The sequence below is a fragment of the Trachurus trachurus genome (genome assembly GCF_905171665.1).
Source record: "Trachurus trachurus genome assembly, chromosome: 16".
NCBI lineage: Eukaryota > Metazoa > Chordata > Actinopteri > Carangiformes > Carangidae > Trachurus > Trachurus trachurus.
Window position 1 is genome coordinate 25,949,297 of NC_139902.1, and position 21,648 is coordinate 25,970,944.

At 41.7% G+C, this 21,648-nt stretch overlaps 2 protein-coding genes across 2 annotated transcripts in view; one reads left to right on the top strand and one right to left on the bottom strand.

Moving 5' to 3' along the window:
* Window positions 1-51: 51 nt before the first annotated feature.
* On the top strand, window positions 52-11,547 carry pop1 (POP1 homolog, ribonuclease P/MRP subunit). The gene is made up of 16 exons (XM_083989576.1): window positions 52-140; window positions 341-467; window positions 1,044-1,184; window positions 1,904-2,079; window positions 2,197-2,454; window positions 2,546-2,633; window positions 3,054-3,232; window positions 3,390-3,664; window positions 3,756-3,849; window positions 4,566-4,674; window positions 4,755-4,874; window positions 6,088-6,209; window positions 6,587-6,778; window positions 8,464-8,618; window positions 9,305-9,574; window positions 10,229-11,547. Exons 2-16 carry the CDS (start codon window positions 344-346, stop codon window positions 10,920-10,922), a joined length of 2,997 nt encoding a protein of 998 aa, XP_083845702.1. The 5' UTR covers window positions 52-140; window positions 341-343; the 3' UTR covers window positions 10,923-11,547.
* A 1,180-nt stretch (window positions 11,548-12,727) lies between these two features.
* Window positions 12,728-21,648, bottom strand: part of nipal2 (NIPA like domain containing 2) — a gene marked incomplete at its 3' end in the record, with an annotated part of 29,395 nt that continues 20,474 nt past the window's right edge. The window contains exons 4-11 of the mRNA XM_083989025.1: window positions 20,546-20,605; window positions 18,545-18,666; window positions 16,540-16,636; window positions 16,044-16,179; window positions 15,645-15,733; window positions 13,264-13,327; window positions 13,061-13,158; window positions 12,728-12,834 (exon numbers count right to left, since the gene is read on the bottom strand). Coding sequence (XP_083845151.1) covers window positions 12,728-12,834; window positions 13,061-13,158; window positions 13,264-13,327; window positions 15,645-15,733; window positions 16,044-16,179; window positions 16,540-16,636; window positions 18,545-18,666; window positions 20,546-20,605 — 773 coding nt within the window. The remainder of the gene's footprint in view (window positions 12,835-13,060; window positions 13,159-13,263; window positions 13,328-15,644; window positions 15,734-16,043; window positions 16,180-16,539; window positions 16,637-18,544; window positions 18,667-20,545; window positions 20,606-21,648) is intronic.

Here is a 21,648-nt window from a genome sequence, read left to right on the forward strand (position 1 = left end):
CCTTTAAACTACAAATCCCGTCACCACCACCCGGAAGCAAACATGCGTCAACTAGCGTGCGTGAATCTCACATGGTGGCGAAGTGAAGAGGTGAGACTCATCAGAGTTGGACCAAAGGCTGATGCTCAGGAAATGTAAAGGTAAACATACACAGTGTAAATATTGTGCATTTAAATGTAATACTTCTTTTTATGTGCGCTGTCCTTAATTTAGCAAGATCTTAAAGTTTACGTGGAGTGACAAACGTGGCTAAGTTAGTTAGCTGCCTGGCGTTAGCAGTGGGCAGAGTGACAAGTCGGTGAAACTGCGTCTTTTTTTAATCGTGTTGTTTTTATTATAGAAAATGTCTTCCGCTAAAGAGAAGAGGAGGGAGATCAAGTTGAAGAACCAGCCCTCAAATGTGCAGTATCCTCCGGCCCAGAGCAGCAGCAGCAGCGGCGGTAGCAGCAGCACCCAAAACGGAGCAGGTAGCTTCATCTGATCTGTCCTCTCTGGGTTTATTTTGTGTCATATCATTGTGTCTGGCTCCTGATTTTGTTTTTAACCTGTATCTGCCTTCATCACTACATCGCATCCTCTACTATGATCCCTTCTCCTCTTTATCACTGATTTTTACATGGGTCTGTGATTGAATATTATCTATCTGAGGACACAGAGTCCATGTCAGCTCCATCACTACTGCCCTTCATCTTATCCAAACCTCATTATTGCAGGGAAAGCAGGAGTTTATCTACAAGGAATAACAACAGCCAGGGTCAGATTGACTCAGGGAAAGAATCAACAGTGGGAATGCAGCTATCCAGGACTGTCATAATGTCAGGAGGAGGAATGTAAAAGGGCAAAATGACTGCGAACATAAGAATAAATATTTTCGAGAACTACTGAACATTTTATTTAAAATCTGTTTGCCACAAAATAATCACCATAGAAATAATCTATCCAAGTGATTTGAGCCGTGTTTGTTTTTCAGTTGTCTGTCATACCCATAATCCAGTGTTTACACATATTCTGATTTCATATAACACAATAATTCTTTGACAAAGGTGGAAATGTTGGCGATGGTCCGTCTGGCGTCCATCGATCGACACAGAGGCCAAAGAGCTCTCACCATAACAGTGGATGGGTCCGTGGGCACCAGAAAGATGGACAGAGCTACTCCAAGGAGTTGCCCAAGTACATAACTGGTAAAGACGTTGGTTTCCCCCTTGAGCAGTTTTGTTAATTTGTCTTTTTATTTCAAATAAATGTGAAGTTTAATTCTACTGAAGATGCAAAAATATATACGCTGCCCCAGTGCCCGTCCAAAAGAACAGTCACCACTGTGGATTTAACTAAGCTAATAGGTAAGAGCCTCCCATTGGATAAATACTGCATGGATGATTATGTTTCAGTTGGCAACAACTTATTTAACCCTAACTGATGCAGTCTCATTTCTTAAACAACCATGTCAGAAGACACATCCTGTGGTCGTGGAAAAGATGTTAATCCGTTTCAGAAGGGTCAAATTATTGGCATCAAGCAAATAAAACATCTAAGGAGATTTCTGAGACTAAAATTGGGTTAAGAACTGTCCAACGCATTATTAAAAACTAGAATGAAAATGGAGAACCATCATCTTGAAGGAAGAAATGGGGTCCAATGTGACCACAGAGTCCAGACCCTAACCCAATTGAGAATCTTTGAAAAATGAATGCAACTCTGGATGGAAATAAATGTTGTGAGTGACATTGCAGAAGCTTATTGAAACGATGCCACAGCAAATGTGTGCTGTAATCAAAGCTAAAGGCGGTCCAATGAAATATTATAGTGTCTGACTTTGTTTTTTTTGGACGGGCAGTGCATTTAATGTCTGCGTCAGATGAAGATTGATCGACTCTCTCTCTCTCCACCCTTCTCCGCCCAGCTGGTGGTTTTGCCAGAGCCAGGGCAGCAGAGGTGCAGGCCATGGTGAAAGCCTCCTCTGAGATAATGGGCAGCTGCATGTTGTTAAAATCTCTGCCCAAACACATGAGGAGACGGGCGATGAGCCACAACACCAAGCGGCTGCCTCGCTCACTGAGAGAAATGGCCGACCGGCTGGTAACGCTCAATCCACGTTTTACATTTAGCATCTTAATAATATCACACCTAACGCATAGTGATACTAACTCTTCATCTTTGACATTTCCGCTCCTCTCCTCTCCTCTTCCCCCGTAGAAGAAGAAGAGCCACAAGGCCGGCACGAAGAAGAAGGAACAGGCGAAGAGCAAGAGCCGCAAGGCCCGGCGGCGCCACGGCAACCTGCTGCTGGAGTTCAACCGCCGCCAGAGGAAGAACAAATGGTTGGAGACGCACATTTGGCACGCCAAGCGCTTCCACATGGTGAAAAAGTGGGGCTACTGCCTCGGGGACCGGCCGACATACAAATGTTACCGGCCCTGCTACAGAGCCATGAGCACCCACTGTTTGCTGCAGGTGACACATGAACGCGTTTTATTGTTTAGGAGGTTTGTGTTTGAAAACCAGTAAAAAATCAACTTTAATTAATTAACTTTTGTCTCTTCAGGATCTTTCATACTATTGTTGTGTAGAGCTACAGGGAGAGGAAGACAGGCTGCTGGCTGCTTTGTCCCAACTGACGAGCAAAGAAGCTGGTAACTATAACAACAAATACACAGTTTTCATTTTGACTTCATTGTTTTCTAGTATCTGGATAGTATGTTGCATTTTTAACTTTCAGAATTGCTGTTCAAGCTTGTAGATCTTTACTTAGTCACACAAGATAGATAGATACAAACATCACATTAAAAAACACATTAAAACAATACAGCAACGACCTTGAGGCTGACATGTACGTACACTGTGCATATAAGTTACACATTGATTAATTAAAGAGGAATAAATTAGCAGAAAGTGCACTCAGAAAGGCCACTATAGTGACAAGTGGCTTGTATAACTGATCATAACTGTGTGCGATGCATTATCAGCTGAAGAGTTGTGGAGTCGGATGAATGCACATGCGTACAGACTAGTAATATAATAACATTGGTGTGTGTGTGTGTGTGTGTGTGCAGGTCCCACCTTTGCTGCAGCTCTGAGTCTATCAGGGCGAAGACAGGGCAGTGTGGTGGTTTACAGAGCGGGACGATACCCCACACAGCCCCTGGGCCCTGTCACCTTCCTGTGGAGACCCCGTACGCAGGACTCTACTCACAGACAACTGTGGATTTGGGCTCATCCCACTATTAAAGAGGTGTGACATGTTGTTTTTGTTGGCTTTATATAATTGAAATTAAAAACATGAACATTTAGTATTCTGACAAAAAAAAAATTCTATTATGAGTCAATAGAGAAATAAATGGAGAGATAAAGCAGAAAACTTAAATCCTGATACCGTCTCTTCCCTCCAGGAGCTTCTGCCTGAATTACAAAGTGTGTGCCAGTGCCGTGAGGCTGTAGTTCCTCCAGTTGTGCCTGTGGTTACACCTGCTGAGGTTGCCCCCACCCAAAAACCAGAACTTACACCTGAGAAGACCCCCGAAGCCACAGAGACCCCCGGGAACAAGAGAAAGCGTAAGTTGAAGGATCCCAGTGTCCCTCCTGCCAAGAAGATCCTGGGAGACGGCACCAGATCTCCAACCGACCCGGTGACATGGAGGTCCAGCTCCACTGGAATAGTTATAAAGTTAGTGTAATTCACAGGCTCAATTAAATTAAGTAGTGTGATTGTTAGATATTTTTTTAATGTTTGTATTTCTCATGTTAATCTGTTGCAGTGACCTCACCATGGAGATCGTACGCTACCGCCTGATTGGACCACAGTCCCACACTGTTCTGGCTCACACTTTAGAAGCTGCCACAGACTGTGATGTAAGGTTCATCGTGTTTTAATCAGCAGTAAAGGGATAGTTCATCATTTTGGCAAATTGGTCCATTGCCATAATCTCTATAGTTTTAGGAGTAGGTTCGTTACCTTTAATTGTCGGTGCAAGCTGTTTTTAGAACGGCGGAGCAGAGCCGCGAGCTGCTCAGAGCTACGCTACGGAGGCTAATGGGATTTCTTGGTTTCCCTCATCAAACTCATCAAATACACAATCCAACAACTCCAAAACGCTCTGGTGGACAAGTTGTGACCTGCACATTCACCACACTATGAGATAATAACAGAACGTTACCAGACAGAGTTGTTTTCAAGGCAAATGCAGAGACTACTCGCCGAAAAACTGCTCCAGACGGGAACGCGCATCAGCTGTTTTGCATGAATTTACCTCTAAAACAACTGGTAACGTTCTGTTTTATTATAGCGTGGTGAATGTGCAGGTCACAACTTGTCCACCAGGGCGTTTTGGAGTTGTTGGATTGTGTATTTGATGAGTTTGATGAGAAATCCCATTAGCCTCCGTAGCGTAGCTCTGAGCAGCTCACGGCTCTGCTCCGCCGTTCTAAAAATAGCATGCACCGACAATTAAAGGTAACGAACCTACTGTACTCCTTGCCAAAACTATCCTTTTAAAAGAAACGAAGAGCCTCTGAGGTGTGCTTGCATTTAACACTAACTGTGCATTTATTTCTTCTCTTTTTTTAAGAAAATGAAACAATCCCAGACGTCCTCCTTCTGGTGGCCGGAGCACTGCAAGGACGAGAGCAAGATGGAACTACATCAACAACAAGCTGATATTTTTCACATCCTGAAAGGTTAATTCATATTTCTAAAATATACATTTAAAATTTAACACACATATTTATCTAACAGTGTATGCTTTATTTCACCCTAGACGTCTATTCATCTGGAGAGCTGCCTGCGGGCACGGTGCTGGGTCTGACTGTAGATGACCCCAGGCTGACTTTACCAACAAGGAAGGTTAAAGCTTTGCCCTGTGTAAAGCAAACACGAGGTAAAATCTGACCTATTTGCACAGACAGAGGAGTGGGCAGGTTATTAACATACGATACAGACGATTACAGGGGGCATGGAAACCAAAACAATGTTCCTAATGCAGACTTGTATGTCATCCAGTGTGCAGATTGGACGTAATATTCCTTTTTTCCATTCATACATCATGTTGCAGGCAGAGTTGCAGCATCAGTCTGTTGTTGTGTCCGGTCCTGAGGTTGTGTGAGTGAGTATACGTTTGGTCCTGTGCTCCTGGGGGCCTCTGCCTGTCCATGCAGATGTTCCAGGTTCGACTCCTGGCAGGACCGTTTACTCCAAACACATCCTTTAGCGGCCAACAGCGGCTGATTCACTGGCAACGAGGGTTGATTTCAACCAATGCCTTTTTATTTTTTCCTAATTTTTCCACATTTTGCACATTTGTAGTTCACAATTAAATTGGGCGAAATAAAATTGAATCAAACCAACATTTAAAGGATAATAACATTTCAGTGATAATACCAGAGGCAGAATTGTGTGACGCCACGTGTCACTGTTCAGTGTTCACACACACCTTTGTTTACTCTGCCAGCTGTTAGTTTTCATGTTGTAATAAGGGTGTAGGGAAGAGGAACAGGATTTAATCGCTTCCTCATGAAAGACCCGGTAGTATCCAACAGGACCTTAATCGGCATCTCCAGCCATAACAAGGATAATAAAGTCTCGGCTTAAAATAACCAAGATTATTCTTCAAGTCATGTCACAGTGACATTTAATCACTGGATCCTGTTTTAAACAAAGGATCCGTCTCATCCTCTGTTGTTGTTTTTTCTCCTGCTGATGAGAAGCAGAATGACAGAAGGTGTCACTAGTTTCATCAGAGATTCACTGTTCAAATTCAACAGATCTGCTCACTGGATGACGTACACGACGGCTTAATAACTTTATAATCTCAGCCTCGGTGGCTTTTCAGGCTTAGTAGCTGGTAGAGTTTGCAAATAAAACTCCAAATGCAGTTCTTGGAGGGTTGTTCCAAGATGGAGGTCACTAACTTATCAGTTTAATTTCAAATCTATAATATATAAATAATCCTTATTATCGTATTTAGAGGATGCACAAAACTATATATTGCTCACTTAGGATTTAGCTCATGAATCAGACGTTTTGAGCTCCAGATGTCACAGATGTGGGTGATACAGGAGCGTACCACATGTCTGTATTGTCTGTCACTTCAGAGGAGGACGAGGAGAAGAGGAAGGAGCTGATGCTGCGAGGAGTACCGGAGCGCTGCTGTCAGAGCTTCCTGTGGGATACGTCTGTACGGGACAACGTCACTGACAACAAGATATCAGAGCAGGTAGTTTTCTGTCTCCGCCTCTTTGAAATGTCACACACACACACATTCTCGGTAATCGTTATTCATTCATTCATAACCTTTATTTAAACTCGGAGATATATTGAGGAGCAACCTCATTTACAATATAGCCAAGATGAAACACAGAACATACAGTATAAAGACAGAAGACAAAACAATTGAGAATACATAAATATTCAGGCATAACAAACATACATAAGCATAACTTGAATACATAAGTGTAGTTAAAAGCAGGAGCAGTTAGAGGTAAAATATAATGTAATTATGGATTAAAATCGCCCTATTGGTAAAAGTGGGGTAAGTTTCAGATGATTTTGCATATTGACGTGCATGAGACGTGTGTGTGTGTGTGGCCACAGGAGCTGAACCGTATGAGGAGCGAGGTGCTGGTGCCGGGCTCCAGGCTGAGCCCCACCCCCCCGCAGGGCCGAGTCCCCATCCTGCTGGTCCACCAGCCGGGGAAGCAGGTGGGACATGAGATGAGCTCCTGGGGCGCTGGATGGGACCTGCTGCTTCCTAAAGGCTGGGGCATGGCCTTCTGGATCCCACTGGTAGGCGCTGTTTTCATTTCACCGTATTCATCTCTTTGTTTCTGCAGAGCAGGGTTATTATAGTTAAAGGGACAACGAGGAGTTTTGGAAAAGCGAAGCGTTTTCACACTACATTTATGAGCCTCCGCGCCGCGCACCGTGAATTTCTTTGAGCGGCACAAGGCAGACTCATGTTTTCATTCATCACGAGTTTACCCGAGTAAGGAAAACGAATTTGATTGGTCGTTATCGAGCGGGCGGGATATTCAAAGCTTGGGGCGAGCCCGAGCTCTGTGTGTGTGTGCGTGTCTCAGACGTTTGAATGACGGATGACGGATCCAATATCAGTGGCTGGTGAATCGTGTACAGGCTGACGTATAATCCGTGCGCCTGCGTTATCCAATGCGGAAAAAAAAATACACACTTTCAGCCCGGATTTACTCAAAAATAGAATTTTGCACAAAGTTTGGCCTACAACGTCTGATAGATGAGTTATTACACTAATTTTATGACCCAGAGTGGGCTTAAATTCAATTTTCTTTTCTGTACACCTTTAAAGTCAGAGGTTCAAAGACGATCAGATACCGTCGTAGTTCCGACCATAAACGGCGATTCGGTGGCGTTATTCTAATGACTCGCAGCAAAACTGAAAGTAAGGAAACGCTGGTCGGCTCGCCCAGCATTTCCTTTAACTAAAACTAGCAGTGAAAAAAATGTAGTAAACTGAAATAAAAATGCTAATTAATTTTTATACAAAAACGAGAACTAAATAAAAACTACAATAAACAATGCAAAACTAACTCAAACGAAACTGAATTAACTTTAGCAGATAACATCAGCTTAGTTGTAGTTTTCTTAGAGATGGCTAAAGCTGCATGAAGAAAACGCCACAGCTCAGTATGGGACGACTTTAAGTACGACCCACAGGTAGATAAGAGTGAATGTAACGTGATAAGGACTGATGGGAACATTTGGATGCAACTAAAAGGGAAGAATCCCACAAATTCCTCAGAAATAAAAACTAAACGAAAACTGCTTAATCACTTGTTGAACTAACTAAAACTAAATAAAAGTCAAAGTGAAAAACTAAATAAAAATAAAAACTACGTAATGAAAATGTTAAAACTAAAATAACCTTGCTGCAGACTTTTTTTTCCTCTGCATATATTGGTTTTTAATTTAGTGTTGGATTTGGACCTTTTCACATACTCTAATACTAGATATTAAAGTTATTATATTGGGCATTACAATATGAGGTAGTAATGAGGCCAAATTGGTTTATTGTCTGCACACTGAATTTGAAACCTCCCAAAACTATAATAATAAAACATCAATGAATAGTTGCATCAGTAATCATTTTAGGGGGAGTGTTTAAAGTTCATGTCCTTAAAAGTTTGTGCTTGATATATTGTCCAGCACATGTTTTCCAAATGTTGAAACCAATCAAATGGAGATATGAATAGCGTGGATTTTATTAAAACCAAAAATTGTGTATGTTTCTAATTCACTTTGTGGAGTTTTGAGGTCCATATGGAAAGCTGCTTTCATTACTTGGATGCCTTGTTCATGTTTTTGAAGCGGTGCCATTTTGTTTACACAATCACTGTGACTAATGTTAGCTGTACCTGAAGCCCCTCAGGTTTGCTTTATTTGTTAACTTGCTTAAAAAAAATCCAATATTGACTTGTTTCGCCCTCTCTTGCCAGGTGTACAGACAAGTCCGCATCGGTGGGTTGAACATGAGCCTGAAACACTCCCAGAATAAAGGAGCCCCTCACTTCCCCCACGATTACCCAGACTGCCCTGCAGGCGCTCGCTTCCAGGAGGAGCAGGAGGCCGAGCTCCTGGACAAGTTCAAAAGGTCAGGCATATAGAAATGTTGTGTGTGTGTGTGTGTGTGTGGTGATTACTATCATGACCATGTTAAAAGCTGCATTCACTGAACTGCCAAGTATTTTGTTTTATCTGGTAATATTATTCTGGCGCATGACTAATACATCAGCCCGCTGATAGAAAACAGAATCTTAATTACTTGCCCAGAGTATAAAAGTCCATTGTAGTGGTGGTGGATGCGTTTCAACAGTCTATTTTTTTATTTAATTCACCATTTGCAAACTTTAAATTAGCCTTTTCAACTGTAAAGGGAACATGTTTTTACTTAAATAGACATAAAGTACGATGATAATGCTGCTGATGAAGCTCTGTTGGACAGATGCGCTGTCGGAGTCTGTTACTATGTGACTGTATAATAATCATCTGCGAGGAAAAGATAATATTTATGAGGCTTCAGCCTAAGTAAGTGGTGAGATTGTCGGTGGATTAGAGGTTTCAATAGAGGGGAAGCACTCCAAAGCTCTGACCCCGGTTAATTTCCATTATGCAGATCTGTCCCACCGTGCAGATGAGATGGTAATGACGCTGCGTGCTGCTTATCCGCCGCTGCCCACCGTTCAACCGGGTCGTGATCGGTTGCATAAATTTGGCAGTGGCGCCGGTTGCCCCCGGACAATTTGACAAGGGTTTGACCTTTCTGACCTCTTCCTGTAGGCGTCCGCCCGCCAAAAGGACCAATTACATTAAACATGGCTGTCTGGCTCCGTTCCGTTGCCCATGGCAACAGCTGGCCGAGGAGTGGGAGCTTATCACGAGGGAAAGAGGAGGGAAGGAGGAGGAGGAGGAGGAGAGGAGGAGGAAACGAGACAGCCAGACCCGAACCACAACCGCCGCTGACACGGTTATGGAGGAGGAGGAGGAGGTGGTGACATCACACGGAGATACGGCTGTAACAAAGACACTGAGTCGCTTCACTGTGCTCAGGTGAACGCTTGTTTGTTTTCTTTTGTTTCTTTTCTTGTTTTACTATGAAGATTTATTCCTTTTCTATCCTCCTCTTAATGTTTAAATAAACTGACACTGCAGGTTTACACCGAGGTCCCTCCAGATACTAAACATCCTGCACATCTAAATCACCTCTAACAATATTAAAACAGTTGACTTTTAATGCTCTCCTGAGCAGAAATGTGCCGTGTTTGTGCAGCTTTGTGCTCCACTCATCACTTACTTCTTTGCTCTTTTTTTTTTTTTTTTTAAGAGACCTCGGTTGCAGCAGTGTTTGACAAGCTTGATGCATGGCACTTCTCCAGTCTACCTCCCTTTCATCATAATGTCCCTGATGAGAATCCCCAAAGTACATCCAGCCTTAAATTGCTGCAATACATCACAGAGATTAGTAGAGGGGAAGAGTTGCATCTGTTCTCATAAAGCCATCACACAAGCTCTGAGTAATGACTGACTTTATGAGAAAAAAATTGGATTGATTTCCACTGTCCATCGGCGGACCTTTTTGTCTTCTGCATTAGGAATTTCAGGAACGTTCTTTTTACATTTTATGTCCCTCGGGACGCATAATGAGAAAATGACTCTTAATCATTTCTCATAAATGATTGTCGGTTGTTTCTTTGGCTTTTGCAGGAGCAGAAAGTCTCTGCGGCTGCTCTCCGGTTGGTGCAGACCCACCACATCTAAAGGTCAGAGGCTGTGTCGTGCCGGGGAAGGGCCGCCGCTCGACTCCTCGGCCGCGACGTCCTTCCTCGCGGAGCACGGCATGAGTCTGGTGTGGGTGCGTCTGTCGCTGGTGTCCAAGGGCAAACCGGAGCTCCACGCCACGGTGTGTGTGCCGAACGCAGAGGACATGAAGCTGCTGCTGAGCAAAAAGTCGTCCGACGGCCCCCAAGAGCCGCCACACAAAAATCACTTTAAAAGCAGAATGAAGCGCAGAAAGAAGAGCGGTTCCAAGAAAGCAGCTACCTCCTCCTCCTCCTCCGATAAGCCTGAGGGCAAAGGGTCAGACCTCCCAGACCTCAACGCTTCGCCGTCGGAAGAAGACCCCAAATCCACCTCTGACTCATCCACAGATCTCATCTTCGGGTTGTGGCCGGATCCTCTGCCGAGCGTCACCTCGCACTGCTCCCGGGTGGCTGTCGGCTGGGTCACGCAGGGTGACTTCTCCCTGTCCGCAGGCGCTGGGGAGGCTCTGGGCTTCGTTAGTGTCTCCGGTCTTGTCAACACCCTCCTGAACCAGCCGAAGGAGCACAGAGGAACGCTGCTGTTGCGCAACCCGACCTCCCTGCATTACCGCTTTGTTAAAATCAACATCGAGGTCTGATTGAAACATCTGCAGAACATGATTTACCAAGAAAGAAGAAAAAAAAGCAATGATTTCTGCATTAGAGGAGAAAAGATAAATGCAACTCTTTTTTTTTTTTTGGTGATGAATCACACGAGGCTTCGTTAAGTAATCTCGCAGAAATCCCTGTGCCTTCATCATAGATTTCATGTCTTGTGCCATAATCTGCTGTGAAGACTTAACGGCACGCATGTGGACTGACGACGAGCTACCAAGTGTCAGTGTTGAAAAGAGACTTTGTTTTAGTTGTGTTTATTTTACCCTGGGAACAGACACTCTCAAGAGGTCGTTTTTCTTTTCTTTTTTTGTGTATTACTTTTTGCTCCATAAAGGGACCGGTTAAGTAACACAGCTTTGTTTCAGTTAAGAGTAGTTTGACCTCATTAACTGTGTTTCAAGAGGTATTAATTTATGGTTTTATTATTGTACATCCTTTTTACATCCAGACCTGATAAAGTTGAGAGTATTTATGTTCATGGCATGGCCTTTTTGTTTTTAAAAAAGTCAAATTATTGGGTTTGAATTTGAGAAATGCCACAGCACTGAAAAGGTTTTGTTCACACGCAAGGCAATAAACTTCTGCACTCGACAGAATATACAAGTATTTGTATACATGTGTGTAATTACTGTCACCTGCACCTGTTTGAATCCAGCACATGTGCTAATTTAACCTTTAACACACATTAAGATCTGGCCCCTTAAAAAGTAAAAGCATGAAAACAACTGACACTTTAATGTTCATTCTTTTTATAGTTACACTGGCATCGACAGTGGTTTTCCACACATCCCATAATGTGTAGGTGGGTAGATAAGAGTTCTGTTGCTTGGCAACACTAAAGTTTGGTAGCAGTTGAGTAGAGTATGCAGTCTGAGGGTTATTCGAGGTGAGGATGGGAGAGCAAGGACCTGCGTTAGTGCTTTTTAAAACCTGTTACATCAGAAGTTCCTGGAGACAGATCTCAGAGTGACGTCTGCTCGAGCGATTAAAACCTGAGACGTGTGATAAATGGGAGAAACTTAAACTGATGAGCCAAGACAGGAGGTTTAATAGAAGTAACACTGCACTGCTTTTTTTTCTCCTTCTTCATTTCAAACGTAATATATACACACATCACCTCAGATTAACAAAACAAATACAGTGTCGCCTGGTCATCTCTGAGCCTCCTCCACCATTAGAGGGCAGTAGTGCACTTTACTTTGTTATATGGCAGGAAATCTTCAGACTATTCAAATATCAGATTTTTATCCCCACGCCATGTTTGTCGACAGCTGATCACAAACACAGACCACTTTATTCAGTTGATTAAAATCATACATATGTTTTATTGGGAGGCTTTAGTCACAGTGACCTCCGTTTTGTTTTTTTTCTTAAATTAAAAGATGCTGCTAATAAGGCGTCTGGTGTTGCCCTTTGATTCTGAGGTGTTTCATCTCGTTTAGAGTGAGAGAGTCAGTCAGTCGACCCTGTTGAAAAATACTGTTAACATAAGACAAAAACAGAAAGTTCTCAGGAATAAATAGAGCTGTTTTGGAGAGAGAGGTACTCCACATTTCTGGCATGGACATTTTTTTTAACACCAACATGGCCACCGATACTGGTGCTCAGCTGGCACCGGTCTGAAGCGCTGCCTACCATTTATTTCTACAAATAGAGATATTATTGAAGTATACCCAGGAAGAGGCACACACGCATTCACTCACACACATAATATACACACATACACGTATACACAAATCGACTCAAAAAAAAAAAAAAATTACAGTCCCGACAGATGGAGCTGGTCCTAAGAATCGTCTGTTTGGCCAGCTCTGTTGCACATGAGTTTGGCTGCCAGCGATCCGTATGTCGCAGTCTTTGCCTCAGGCTGCACTTTGACTGTGTTTCTTCTCCCTGTGAACACAGACAGCACAGCTCATTAGATGGACCCTGCTGCCAGGGCTGCAGACATTAGCGGCCAGATAAATCCAGGGTCACTTTTGGCAGAGTTATATTATATTATTACTGCTGGCTAGTCACTGCACCGTACACTCACTATAAATAGGTCAGCCGTGCAGCAAAAAACTTGGTCCTGCAAAGCTGATTAATAGTTTATTGAAAAAAAAAAAGAGAAAGTTACCAGGTATCCTGTCCATTGGGATAAAATTGCGATCCTGTTGCTTAATCTTTGGTCTGTTTCTCGCTATCAGAAAAACTCCCAGGAAGGACAGGAGACAACTGGAAAAAAAGAGGATCAATTATTGACACTATTTCTGACACTAAATATCTCACAAATCAATAAGATGCAGATGCAGATGCAGTTACTGGTTTTTGAGTGCTTACCCAAACAGGAACATAAAAATATTCAGTAGAGCCAAGCCTTCAAACTCCTGGTAAAATACTATGCCTGTAAAAATAAAATAAAAAGAGCCCATTAAAATGCATTTCACAGAATAGCACAAATATGCAGATCAGATCTCTAGTGCTTTGTTTATTTGTGAAAGAAAAAAAAGAAAAAAAAGCAGCCCTGAAAATCCAGAGCGCTTTTTATTTCTACAATGTTGTTGAGCACAAAGAGTTTGGTTGTTAACTGGAGGGTGTAGAGATGAGCAGTAACACTCTTTAACACTGTGTGTGTAGTTCACTGTCCTCAATGTCTGCTGCTTTAACCACCACTGGGTTAGGATGAAAGAATAACACTTAATTCAATGTTGAACAAAACTGATTATAGAGGAAAAGTCCACCTTTGGTTATATTCCTATAGATTCAATACTAATCAGCTATTTGTAAAACGAGTTGTGGCCTAACTTCACCTCCTCCGTAACAGTAGCTGCTGTTCTTTTTGCTCTAACAGACTGACGGACAGCGGAAGAAGACCTTGTTTACAGTTGATGCTTATTGACCTGCTGGAACATATTTCTCTTTATTACAGTCCGCCGAAGACGCACTGGAAATAGCTCGAAATGACGTCACTCGTCACCACAGAGGTGAATGGGCAATTTATTCGCACTAAGAATAACGAATGGAAATGGATTTAGTAAAGTGAGGTCCATTGTCAGTAAATCATTTTAGATAATAAGAAAGTGTTTTTTTATGATTATTTTCCCTTCAAGACAGAATTGCCTTTGAAAAAACCCTTGATTTGTTTTTCCCCGGACTGAACAAAGTACACTATTACTGACAAGATAATAAAGACCTGACCTGGCAGAATACACATGCTATAAATACTGTGCTGAACAAGGACTCCTAAGTGGTTCACATATATATATATATATACGAGTGAATCACCAACTTCACTGTGTATTATGGTGCACTGTGTTGTGTCATGGATTGATTTCAACTCTTGCAGTAAGTTTTGGAGCTTTGCTTTACCTCTACATAGTTTTTCTTTTTGCTGACAAAAGACCAAAACAAAAAAAACGATGTTTGTTAATCTCTCATTACTCATTGACCTCCATACTCGTCGTCATGGTGGAAGTTTTGTGGAAAGCACGATGTAATTTGATATAAATTATAGCGGAAATAGAAATGTCTTTGAACTAAAGTCTTATCTGAAACTCAATTAAACTTTTATTCATTTTTCACTTCAAGTTGGAAACTTTGCATAGTATTGTTCGCTCCTTAATTTACCGTGTAAAGTGCCTTGAAATAATGTATGTTGTGACTTGGCACCATACCAATATAGCTGAACTGAATTGAATTACGTTCTTCTGTGCATTCATTTTTAATTTTTGCATTTTCACTTGGCCTGACTGAAGGTAATTCTAGAGGTTAGCTGAGATTAAATGTACCAATTGGGTACTGGCTCTGTTTATTCCCGCATTTTTATCAACTCAATTAAAAACATGTTTAGCCAGCAGCATGACAAAGTCGATCTCTGGGACCACTTGAGTCCAAACACAGTTTCTCAACAATAAAATAATCATTTGTCCAACAGGCCCAACTTTGGTTTATAACTACATATCTGCAAAACTAAACACATTCATTCCCTTCCTCAACTCAACTTTGTGTTTAGTGCTAATTTAAGACATTAAACAAAGATGCTGTACAAGATTGACATTAAACCTGCTAAAAAAAATAGTAAGTTTGCATAATCAGTATGAGGATGTTTGTATACTGACTAAAAGTAATGTGGTGCCTAAGTATGGCTTCACAGAGCAGCTATCATGCTGACTCTTGTGAAACTCACTGATATAATAAATCAATACTTTTCTTCATGAATGACTCACATGCATTGCTTTGGGACTATTTTCAGTGGCTCCATACACAATACAGTATGTATGTAGATACAGAGTACCAGCTAAGTGTTTTGACTTTGAATGTCCATATATGAATTATATTTGCATGAAAAAATGAAAACATATTTAAAATGTACATTTAAAACCTATTCACTATTGGACCAATGTCATATACTGACATATAAAGTGTGTCTAGCTCAAACAAATATGTATGCGATGTGTGCTTATCTTGTAGACATGTACTGTAATGTTATGTGTCCCAAAGCCTGTTCATAAACTCTGTTCTAATATTATACATAGTTGGCTTGATTCGTTGTTGGTTTTGGACTTTTTCTGTGGGATTTATTGACAAAAAGAGAAATACAGATTGTCTCTTGTCTTATCCTTTCAGAAAAATACAGAATGTATCTTGTCTTATTCTTTAAAAGTGAAAAACACAGTAAAGTTTTAACCAACAGGAAGCGACAGATTTACGATTCGACAAACCTGCGAGGATGGCACTTGCAGTGAAAAACACAAAGTTGATGGGAACCACCTCTGTGGCATCAAACATTTTCATGGCCTGATTGAGAAATCTGTGAGGGAGAAAAGAAAAGAAAAGAAAAAAAAAAGATTTAAGAGGTGCGGCGAAACACAATGACCTTAGTAACAGAGGAACTATGAAACAGCCTATTCATCCATCATAATAATAAGACTGTGAGGTGTTCTGCAGGGTACAATGTCACCATGTCCAATAGATTGTTTTTCTTTAGTTTGTTCAAGCCAAAACATTGATTCCAGGGATTTCCAGGGACTTAAGAGAAGTGTGGAGTGTGGAGGAGAGAGAGAAGACAAAAAAACAACGAAGGTGCACATAAATACAGGGAGAAAAAAACCTTGACTAACTTGATCTGGAAGGCGCAGGAGGCGACCATGACGACAAGCATGACATAGAAGATGGGGTAGATGAGCTGCAGCTGGCCTTTTATCGACTCTGTGATCATCCCTGACACGGCTTTGACGGAGATGACGGTGAGCGAGGCTGCAGCAAACACAAGAGCAAACACACGCACACACACACACAGATAGATAAATCACACAATTCATCGTTTAGTGCTCGCTCAACTTGTACAGTAGCAATGAAGAACTTCCTTCACTGCTTCGTGCGTTGCGTGCTGATTTGTGGAGGTGGTTAATTATCTCTCAGTGAGTTGTGGTGAATTATTTTTCTTGCATCGTGAGCATCGTGCTCAGCTCGGCTCGGCTCTTCACAGAGCATGGGTCCATTGCTTTTTTATTTTTTTTTAATGGTAGCCAGGCAACAAAGCCACCTCTGACTACCTAAAATGGTTTAATCCATAGCCTCTGCCCCTCAAACAGACAGCTCCCACTTGTTTCGTACCGAGCAGGGCCACCAGCAACATCACAATGACGATGTGCTTCACCTTCCTCCTCTTGTACACATAGAGCAGGATGCAGAAGACGATGACCTCGATAAACTGTTGAGAGAGAGCGAGAGAGACGAGAAGGAGAGATGGGGTTAGACAAGTCGTTAATGCAACGCAGACTCCATGTTTTCAGAAAAAACTGAATTGCTCTCCGGTTTGTACTTTTCACTGCGGTGCATGCATGGCGTGCAGGCAGAGCGCAGCAATCTTTTAATTCAGACAAATCACAGCAGCAGGGGGAAATTAAATGGATTGGCGGTGGTCTTTGATGAGAGGGACCCAGGCCAGGCTTGTCCTTTGTGCGAGTCCAGTCCAGTACCATCCAGTGGTGGTTCAAGGACCTCTGATATAACACCACTGAGCTCCAACAGATGAGAGTAGGATCGAGTAGGATTGGGGGGCAAACTCACCTCTGCACAATCATCAATGTGTCGCTATAATGTGCTACCTGAGCCATTCATGCTCATGTATATCATTTAACACTGTACCGACACACACTGTGAATGAATGAAATATCAGTTTGATAGCCCTGCAGTCCTTCTTCCACCGATGAAATCGTTTGATAACGGTGTGACCTCTGGAAATAATATGGAAGACAGTGATGGATATTTCACTTTCCTCTGATTAATCACCATCTACAGTTAATCCCCCCTCTGTTCTTGATCGCGATAGTTCTCTGCAGGCTGATGAGTATTCACAATGCATTGCCAGAGGTGGTAAACAGCATGCCCCCCCCCCCCCCCACACACACACATTTTTCCTTTTTTTTTTAACACTATCAATCAAAACGGCAGCCAGAGGCAACAGCAGCAGCAGCAGCAGCAGCGACGACTATCTCCATTTGAAAACATGTGCTTGTCTATCCATCCATCTGCATTTCCCTAAAAAATCTTGATTGAACATTTTGTCATTTTTTTTCTATTTTCATGCAACAGATGTGTGTTTTTGTGTGTCTCCGCCCGGGTGTGATGTGCTGTGATTTGTGCAGTGCAGCCGTTCAGGAAATAGGACCAGCAGATACATAAATGAGAGACACACACGTTGTGCCCTGAATAATGATGACACTGCTAAACATGCATGACACAACTGTTTACACCGCGTTAGCTGTCGTCCTTGGCTTGGTTTGATGGATTGTGTGTGCAGATAATCGTGCGGTATCGACTAGAGATGCCTACTACTGTCGGATCACAGGTGCTCCACTCCTCTTCTTCTTCTTCTTGAATGACACACACACAGCTCTGTATTTTCTACCCACAGAAGTTTAACCTGAAAGGTTTTCCTGTCTCACTCTGGCTGCTGTCATGGGAGTCGCCGGCGCTGATGGAAAAGCATCAGGATGTGACCTTCTAACTGCTGAAATCTTTGCTTCAGATACGTCTCTGGTGTGTGTGCTTTTTGACAAAGGCTACTGTTTCACATTTGAGAGCTTAACATTTACATTTTTGTTGTTTTTTTTAGGTGATGTGTAGGTTTTTGAGTTTAAAAAAAAGAAAAGCAAAAGCACTTTGTTTCGGCTCTGTACTTTGTTCTAGATTGGTTGCTGCAGTAACGGCTGTGTTTATGCCATCCCCGCCTGAGGCAAAATTGGAGTAGAAGAGCACATGGTGAGTGTTAATGCGCTTACAGAGCATGAGGTGGAGGCTGATTTTCTTTTTCTTTTTTTAAATAATGAGTGAAAACATTGTCGATCTTAGTTTTAACAGGCAGAGAGCAGAGCTGATCCACAACATCTAGAAATACCAGAGATGTTTCATGGTTGTGAATAATGATTGATTATATCATCAGTTGTACTTAAACTCGTTGACTGATTCATAATTTCACTCCTCTATCTCAGCACAGGAGCTGCAGTTGGTGAGCTGCTAAAAGTAAAATAGGTATGCATTCAGAGTCCAAGAAAACACAAACATGCTGCTTACACATAGGCCTACTTATTTATACACAGTTGTTTATGATACGTACGAGGTAAAGCAGGAAGTGCCAGCTGACGATGTAGTACTGGACCACATGTGCTGTGATGTGCGTGGTGGTGTGGGGGGCAAACGTCACCAGGAGGTACGTTCCTGTTATTGCCAGGGTTCCACCTGTAAAAGAAAAAGTAAAATGTTTTTTTTTATATATCTTTATACGACAGCTATCACTGCTGGTAAACATGTACCATCATCCTGTTTCTACTTTGTAAGATGAACATGATTTTATTTTGCTTTAGCTGCACTGCTTTACTCACAAGACATCACAATTTGACGTGTTACTGAAGCTGCAAAATTTCCCCCATCTTTAAGGTTAAAGGGATAGTTCAACATTTTGGCAAATTGACCCATTGCCATATAGTCCCTATAGTTTTAGGAGTAGGTTCGTTACCTTTAATAGTCGGTGCAAGCTATTTTTAGAACGGCGGAGCAGAGCCGTGAGCTGCTCAGAGCTACGCTACGGAGGCTAATGGGATTTCTTGGTTTCCCTCATCAAACTCATCAAATACACAATCCAACAACTCCAAAACGCTCTGGTGGACAAGTTGTGACCTGCACATTCACCACGCTATGATATAATAACAGAATATTATGAGACAGAGTTGTTTTAGAGGTAAAAAAAATTGCCCCCGGTTTCAGCGGTTTTGCATGAATTTGCCTCTAAAACAACTCTGTCTGGTAACGTTCTGTTATTATCTCATAGCGTGGTGAATGTGCAGGTCACAACTTGTCCACCAGAGTGTTTCGGATTGTGTATTTGATGAGTTTGATGAGGGAAACCAAGAAATCCCATTAGCCTCCGTAGCGTAGCTCTGAGCAGCTCGCCGCTCTGCTCCGCCGTTCTAAAAATAGCTTGCACCGACAATAAAGGTAACGAACCTACTGCTAAGACTATAGGGATTATGGCAATGGGCCAATTTGCCAAAAAATTCCCTTTAAAATATTTATTGTAATCCTATTCAGGGAGTGATGAGCTTGTAGCCTATAGACACCAAACCTAAATGTATAGTCTTCTGTAGCTGCAATAGACATTTGAATTGTCAGTTGTCTGACTAAAATAAGGATAAAGAAGTTCACATTAATTACATGAGAAAGAAATTTAAGTTTAAACTTGATTTCTTTAAACTATTTAATTGAATTACTGCCTGACAGTTATGACTAGCATGCCCTTACCTGACACGCCCCCTGTATTTAAGTTACAGTCATTTCATTACTTGCTTATAAGCCTCATTCAGGTCAGTTCATACACACACAGTCTTTAGATATTCCAACCTCAGTCACTATTAACTAACCTTGAACAAAAAGCTCGTACTTTCTTTGCACTGCAGGAAAAATATATAAAACTCTTCAATGAACGCTGCCGCCAAGCTGTGGTGTAGTGTGTGTAGTTTTAATCTTTTCTTTGTCAATTTGATTCTTAATTCTCTTACTGGTTTAAACAAGTCTTTGCAAAAACAGGGCAGTGCTCACTCTCAGCGATTCATGAATAAAACATTCATACAATTAAATGTTTCCAATATGTGGTTCATAATGTCACTCAGCAATTACAAGACAATAACAAAACGGGGAGAAAATGCTGATGATTTAACCCGGAAACCAACAATGTGCAGTGATGTGTGCGTGTGTGTGTGATGCTGATATGAATTTCCAGTCTAGCAGTTGTAATTATCATCATTGTAGCGACCATCACAATCGTGCCATTTGGCAGCAGACTCTACAAATTGTTCTGACAAACAATAGCTTTTCAGAAAACAATATAATGAGATAGGTCTGTTGAATGGATTGTGCCTTTTCCCTCAAGTGTCAGATGCACAATAGACAGAAATCAGACTTCTTGAATTTTAAATGTTCGATCCTGATCCGAGGCCACAGAGTTTCAGTGTCTGTGTTGTTAGTTTGATAATGATCCAAACTTTAGATGTTACTTATCAAGTCAGAGCAGGAAGCTGGGAGGACACAGGTCAGGTCCTCAGGTGATGAGGAGTTTGCTTACCAACAACGTCAGAGGCCCGCAACGTCTCCTTGAGGAAAATCACAGAGATGATGGCACTGGCTGGGGATAGAAAATATATCTTCATGTTAATTTTACTGACAATCAAGACAAACTGCAGTCCAGAACCTATACTGTGGATTCAGAAAGTATTCAGACCCCTTCAGCAACATCTTTTTTAAGAAATGCTTGGAAATGTATTAAGAAATCTTCTGAAATATCACTTTGACATAAGTATTCACACCTCTGTCGCCTCTGACGCTGCATATCAGAGCTACGAGGAGGAAGGATGTGAAACCAGGGATGTGTCGGGGCAAACATCTGAGGAAGGCGACAAAAACAAGGTCTGCTCAGAGGCTGCCATTATTCTTAAATGGAAAAACCTCATTATAAACAAATGTGTATCTTTCTAAATTGTGTCCAATCAACTGAATGTACCACAAAGGGATACCAGTAGAGGTGAAGAATAATTTCCTCTCATCCTTTCTCCTTTTTATTAAATCTAAAATCCTGCTTTTGCTATGTCATTATGAGTGTAGGGAAAAATTTCTTTTTTAATAATTTCAGCACGAGGCTGCAACAAAACAAAATCTGAAGCGGTCTGAAAGCTGTTCTGAATGCACTGTAACACGGTCCATTCAACACAGTCCTGACAATATAATTTGAATTGTTGCGAAAGAACAATTTGTTCTCTGTTCGTCACAAAAACATCACAATCAATGGTAATTTCCTCTCCTCTAAAACATAATTAGTGTTCAGCAAATTTTTTTGACCTCAGATTCTGGTTTAATCAGAAGCAAGCTCTGGCACTTGACTGGATAATGACTTGATAAAAATAAAAATGACATATATTGAGTGTTGCAAACACAAAGATACACAGCTGGATTTATACATTTACTGTGCGCTGTGAATACATAAGTCCACATTAATAGACAGCTTGTACACTTGAGACACACACACACACACAGTCCGTGACATGTTGATATTGATCAGCATCATAAAACCTGTCAGCGCTGCTCAGATAAATGGAGCTCATTAGGACTTCGTAACGTCAGCATCAAATTACGAGCAAAAATGCTCTGCCGCCACATGCCACATTTCTCATG

Bases quoted from the DNA above. Each gene is read 5' to 3' on its own strand.
- pop1 (XM_083989576.1), top strand. From the start codon at position 344: ATGTCTTCCGCTAAAGAGAAGAGGAGGGAGATCAAGTTGAAGAACCAG. The intron at 3,233-3,389 runs GTGTGACATGTT...TCTTCCCTCCAG, and splicing joins CTCATCCCACTATTAAAGAG to GAGCTTCTGCCTGAATTACA. The intron at 4,675-4,754 runs GTTAATTCATAT...ATTTCACCCTAG, and splicing joins TATTTTTCACATCCTGAAAG to ACGTCTATTCATCTGGAGAG.